The sequence below is a fragment of the Pelecanus crispus genome, chromosome 17 (assembly GCF_030463565.1).
Source record: "Pelecanus crispus isolate bPelCri1 chromosome 17, bPelCri1.pri, whole genome shotgun sequence".
NCBI lineage: Eukaryota > Metazoa > Chordata > Aves > Pelecaniformes > Pelecanidae > Pelecanus > Pelecanus crispus.
The window spans coordinates 6681519-6687807 of record NC_134659.1 but is presented as its reverse complement, the minus strand read 5'-3'; the positions used below and the strand labels follow the sequence as shown (position 1 = coordinate 6687807).

The window sequence follows — 6289 nt, the reverse complement described above, 5'->3', positions numbered from 1 at the left end:
AGGCAGTGAGCGAATGCACACCCGGGAGCGCATGATTCATGCCCCGATCGCAAAATACGGAGATTTTATTCTCCATCTCAAAAACATAAGAGGAGCTCGCTGCCTGTGCCTGCTCTGCGCACACACATGCATCCCCCTCCTGCCAGCGTGCACGCTCCCGTGAGCAGCCCCACGCCGCAGCCCATGCGTTCGCACCCACGCCCACAGCCGTCCTCCCTCTCCGCTCATGATTCACGTGGGGAGAGCAGCAGCAAGAGGAGATTTTTGAAGCCGCATCGATGGGCAGAAGGATAAGTCGCTGCCTACACCCGTTCTGCTTGTGTGAAAACACGCGCGCACCCCGCACGACCGCAGCCCTGGGGATGGATCTGGGCTCATTGTTGTGGGTGGGAGAGACGCCTCCCCCGCCGGCTGCCCCCACGCACGCCCTGGAGCCCCTCCGTGCTGCCCCCCAGGGCAAACTCACCCTGGGGATGTTTGCCCGGCTTCTCTGGGAGCATTAAGGTGACGTGAGGGCAACTCAGCCTGAGTTCATGCAACCTGCCCCAACATGCAGCGCATGCAGCTATCAGCTTCTCCCAGCCGGCTCGCGGGGACAATAGTGCCCATCAGCTGCAACCACGGCCCTGGGAGCTGCAGCCGAGGTCAGGCTCTCTTAATTAGCAGAGGTGCTCGTTAAGACAGGCACGTGCTCCATAAGCCAGCCCACCGCCGCTCTGCAGGCATGCCTGCTGCTTTGATGCTGGTGCTGCTCGCAAGCCCAACCCAGCACTGGTTCGAGCAAGGGCACAGCACAAACTACCCCCGAGCCCACCGGCCTCCTGCTGCGGGGACCCCCGGGCTCTCCTGAGCTCCAGCTGTTGGAAAAGTTGGCCCCAACAGAGGAAATGTGGTCCTGAATGAAGGAGCAGCTCCCACACAGCGAGGAAGATGAGGATGGATGAGAGAGAAGCAGGTCCGACCGCAGCTCTGGGTCCCTTGTGAATCATTTTATTTTCACTGCTGCGGAGTAGGAGTGAAAATACCATTAAGTTGAAATCAGTCGAGAACTACATATGTCTCTAGATATATCTGTACAGTCTACCAGTATATATACACATTATATATAAATATATACATAGGGTCTCCGGGTTTAAGGTTGAAACCTGTCGAACCCAATAAAGCCCACTGAAGGAAGATTTGGAGAAGAGACTTCTATCGTGGAAAAAACAAGCCTGAATTAGCACAGGGGTTTAATGAACCTTCCAGCGCCGGGAAGCGGGGAGCACCCAGCTCGCAGGGTCGCTGGTGCGTCCCCAGGCTGTGGGGAGCATCCCTGTCCCATTCCTGGGGAGTGGGACACAGCGCCCGTCCGTGCCCGTCTCGGAGAAGGGTCAGTTTTGGTGGCTGAACACAAAGCAGGTAACGGCTGGTTTCTTTGGTTTATTGCTTTAATGCTTATTTCAGTTGGATTTTTTTTTTCCCCTCTAATGCTCAGCCTTAAATCTAAATCCTGAGAATCAGGAGGAAAGAGAGAATAACATCCCCTAAACCCAGACACCCTATATATGCAGGTACAGCTATCAAAGAGGGAAGCGATACATGTGAAAACAGGGAGAAGGGGAATAAAAAATAGCTTTATCCAAAAGAGTAATTCTTCGCTTTTCTTTTTTCTTTCCTTTTTTCTAAAAAAAACAAAAAACCACAAACCAGCAAAACCAGTCACGTGTGTTTGGTTCAAGAAAGCAACTGAGAATAAAACTTCCAGGAGGTGGGAGTCAGGGCAGGCGGGCAGAGAGAGCAAAGTGGAGATCTCACGGGTCAACCCAGCCCCGGCAGAGCCCGGGTTTGCACCCACGTCAGCATCCAGCCCCGGGTGCCTAAATACGAGGGCGAGTGTCCTGCTGGCATCGCTGCAAAGCAGCTGGCTCCGCTCTGCCCCAGGGGGGCCCATGCCCAGGGCAGGTTTTTGGCATCGGGGTCCCGCAGGCTCCGGGGTCCTGCCCGCGTTGGAGAGGGTTTGGCTGGAAGCAGCAGAGCGCGGCCGACGCGCCGAGCCCGGCACCTCCACAGCACGGGGAGGATGCAGGATGCTGGGAGGGGGCTGCAGCACCGTGGACTGACGCTGCCGGGGCAGCCTGGGAGGGATGAAAGCCGGGGAGGGGGCTGCGGGAGGGGGCTGGCGCTGCGAAGGAGGGCGCGTGGTGTATTGCTGCGGGGAAGGTGCAACCCACGCAGGGAGCAGGAAAGCCCAGCTCCAGCCCCAGGGGGCAGACACCTTCCCTACTCCCTCCTGCCAAATTCACAGCACCATGAGGGAGCGAGCCCCTTGGCCTGGCGAGCAATGCGGAGCCGAGGCCGAAGCCCCCCAGGAGGGCTCAGGCTGGAGGAGCGCGTCCCTCGCCCCCCCGGGGACGTGGCTCTGGCCACACCGTGTCCTTGCCGGTCCTGCCGGCCGGGCGCCAGACCCGGCCACCCTCCGCCCGCACAGGTCCTGCTCCCCGGCCACCCCCCACCCCTACGCCAGGCTGGCGTCACCCTGCGCCCCAAGGCTGCGGGGCAGCCACCTGCACCCTCGGCAAACCAGCTCAGGGCATCCCTGCTCCCCCTCCGTTACTGGGGATTCTTCCCAGGGACGCTGCGGGCTCTCTGGGTGCAGCCACCCGGAGCAATGATATGACCCGAGTCTTGCAGCGAGGTGGTCCCTGGGCTCCCTCATCAGCTCCATCCGGAGATGCTTTCGGCTAGAACCGAATCCGACCTCCTGAAACTCTGCCGGCTGGAAGGGGGAGACAGAGCCCGCTCCGGGGCTGGCTGGGGCGAGGGCAGGGGAGGCAGGGAGCTGGGGCGAGCGTGGCAGCCACCCTGGGCTGATGCTGCGAGCTGGGATGGCTGCTGCGAGCCCGTGCTGTCCTGCAGACAGTGGTACCCGAGGCCGCACATGCCACGCGTGTCCACGGCCGCTGCAGGGGAGGAAAGGGGGAAAGGCAAGAGGGATGGAGGCGGGCTGTGAGCAGGGGGAGAGGGAGGCAAAGAGGGTCCCACGTGTCAAACGCCAACGGGGGTCGAGTCTCTGTGCAAAGCCAAGTCCCGGGAGAAGCGCGTTGCCGGGCAGGGCTAGAAAACCACGGACTGCAGGAGGCGGAAACACATCATCAGGTCCAAGGGGATGGGGGGCTTCAGGAGGTTCCCGTCCAGCCGCAGGTACCGGAGCCGGGGCACGCTGTCCAGGTCGGAGGGGGAGAAGTCCTGGATGGACATCAGCGAGGTGGGGCAGATCTGCGTCCCGTTGATTTCTGCAGGGAGGAGAGGAAAAGCGGGACGCAGGTTAGAGGAAAGGGAAGGCAGAGGGATGCTAGAGACCCCCCGTCCCTGCCTGCCTGTCTGTTGAACCCCAAAATGGCATTGCTTTGCTCTCAGGGGCAGAATCCCCAGCCTCTCCCAGCAGACGGCGCAGCCCCAGCGAGAGGAAAATCTTCCTTTTCTTCAGAAATGAAGTAGGTCACGTTCAGCCAAAGCGCGGCGAGGGATGCAGTGTCATTCGAGAGAGAAAAGGGATTATTTCAAACATGAAACCTGCCAAGCCAGCCCTAAGCCTTCAAAAAAACATCAAGGAAACATGCTCCAGCACCATTACGCCGAAGATAACGTCAATAACTGGCTCATTGCTCGCTTCTGGATTTCCATGTGTTTCTCCCCACCCCAGGGCCTGCATTAAAATAAACAAACCCGGCGATTCTTATGTTGTTACCCAACTCCAGGGACTGAAACGTTATAAAAGCTGGTTAAAATACGGAAAAAAAGAGCTGGGACATGATACGCACGGCCACCCGTGCACATCCCTAGCAGGACCTGGGTACCGGTGCGTGCGAAGCCAGCAGCAGCCTCCACCTTTGCCCCAAGGTCCCCCTTGGCTCCGGTTTGGTGGTGTTTCAATAAAATACAGATTAACCGGCATTTGAACCAGACGTTCATCACTGCGTCATTAGTCCCTGGGAACCGACTCCGGTGACCCCCTGAGAGAAGGGATGTGGCTTTGTGAGGGTTTTGTCCCTCTTCCTGGCATCACATCCCGTAATTCTATTACTGCTTGCCTGCAAAGAGCAGCTTTATTGCTCGTCCCTTCCTGGCTCACGTTCAGTGCTCTGTTCAGGCAGAAGCTAGCCCGCTAAAGCTGCTCCGTGATTTTACACCCCCTTTTTAGCAGCGGACCACTCTTACATATAAAGCCACGCACTGGCACTGCACAATAAACACGGCAGCGTGGAAGCGCTTGCGTCCCACCACTTCTGGGGACCAGCGTCCCTCCCGGCAGCTGCCTCACAGCCGAGTAATGCCCCGGGTGGGTCCTGCAGCCTCCATACACCCCACCGCAGCCAGAAATAGAAGAGCCCAGCACGCTTTTCCCAGTGCACATTGGAGGGTTTCTGGCAGGAGCGCCGCATTCTTGCTTCCCCGCGGATAGCGAGGACAGCAGGTTGCTGGACCTCTAATAGCAGAAACATCTGGGGTGACCAGGAATGGGTCTCTGTCTTCTTCTTGAATGTGCTAGCTATGTTTACGCATTTCACAGGCCAGCACCCCTCCCATGAAATTTCAGTGCTTTGCCTGGAACCGTGTGAAACTGCCCCGGTCGGTTTGCCAAGGCAACCTCCATCACAGCCTTGTTCTCCCTGTTCCTTCCTCTGCGAGGCTCAGCTCGAGAGTTAAGCTGGGTTATTTCTAACCATCTTGACTGCGTATTTGGCATCTGTTCTTAAAATATGTGCACAGACTCTCCTTTTTAAATATCCCTATTTCTGAGCCATGCTGGGGAAGTAACTATTTAGATGGCAGGTGGCCCCAAAGAAGAGCTGCCCATGACAACGAACAAGAAAAGCCCTTGCAGCCCCAGGGGGAATTTAGCTCTGCTCCTCAGCTACCACCCTAATCCTCAGGCCATCCTTCCCCACATGCAAATCCATGCCCCTTAGGGCCTTGTTCACCTACAGAGAGCCCCCAGGTCATCTCACCACTGCATCCCCCTTTGAAGAGTTCACATCCCACTGGGTGAAAAATGCCCTTTTTCAACAAAATACTTGCCATCCCCAAGCCCATCCACTCCCCCCCCCGCAGACCTCGCTGTGGCCAGAACACCAGCCAGCGCAACTCACTATCAATGGAGTTGTTGTTCAGGTAGAGGTGCTCCAGCTTGGGGCTGATGAAAGGGACGTTGGTGAGCTTGTTGTGGGCCAGGTGCAACACCAGCAAGTTGGTGAGGTTGAAGGAGTTCTTGGGCAGCCCCTTGTCAGAGATCTGGTTGTAGTTGAGCCGGATGAACGCCAGGTTGGGGAACTCCTTGAAGTAGTCACTGGGGATGTCTTCGATGTTGTTCCTGTCCAGGAAGAGCTGGTGAATGGCATTGGGCACCCCAGGGGGCATTTTCCTCAGGATGTTGTGGGCGAGGTTGAGTTGCATGAGGTTCTTGAGTCCCTTGAAGGTGTTTTTGTTGAAGACCCCGTCGCTTAGCTTGTTGTGGTGCAGGTCCAAGAGCACCAGGTTCTCCAGCTTGTTGAAGACCCCAGGAGGGATCTTGGAGATCTGGTTCTTGCTCAGACGCAGCTGCTCCAGGTTGGGTGGCAGGAAGGCAGGCACTTCCTTGAGCTGGTTCTTCTCCATGTAGAGGAAGATGAGGTTTTCCAGCTTCTCCAGGACCCGCCTGTCCACCTTCCGGATGCGATTGTTGTCTAGGTTGACCCATTTCAGCCCCGTGGCATTCCTGAAGGACTCCTCCGGGAGGTCATCAATGAAGTTGTTCTGGAGGTAGAGGTAGTGGATGCGGGATGGGATGATGGGGACCTTCCGCAGGTTGCGGCTGTCACAGTAGAGGGCAGAGGGAAAGTCTGGGGGACAGTAGCATTCTCGGGGGCAGTCAGGGAAGACGGAAGGGGGGCCCGGTGGCAGGGGTGGAGGCAGCTCTGTGGGCTCGACAGGCTCAATGAACTCGGGAGGCGGGCGGGTGGGTTTCCGGGGAGGCTTCCTCCGCTGCCCGCTCACCTCCGAGATCAGCACAAGAACAAGTGGGAGAAGCAATCTGAAGGCCACCTTCATGGTCCAGATGTTTCCCTGAGGGAGGCAACAAGAAGAGGTGGGTTAGGAAGCACCCGATTTAGGTACCGCATCATCTCCCATCTCCCCCATCACTGCAGTCTCTGACAGGCAGGAATTTACCCCACATCCCTGCCAGTAACCTGCTATTTTCTCTCCTTCCCCTTGGAAGTTATCTTTCAATCCAACCCCTCTCTAAAGCATGAGTCACTGAGATCCCCTC

The 6289-nt window shown here is 57.5% G+C and overlaps 1 protein-coding gene across 1 annotated transcript; it reads right to left on the bottom strand.

Moving 5' to 3' along the window:
• Nucleotides 1-3096: 3096 nt before the first annotated feature.
• PRELP (proline and arginine rich end leucine rich repeat protein) lies at nucleotides 3097-6069 on the bottom strand. The gene is made up of 2 exons (XM_009490353.2): nucleotides 5133-6069; nucleotides 3097-3275 (listed from the first exon to the last, which is right to left on the bottom strand). The coding sequence occupies exons 1-2, from the start codon at nucleotides 6067-6069 to the stop codon at nucleotides 3097-3099; spliced, it is 1116 nt and encodes a 371-aa protein (XP_009488628.2).
• Between the last annotated feature and the right edge of the window lie 220 nt (nucleotides 6070-6289).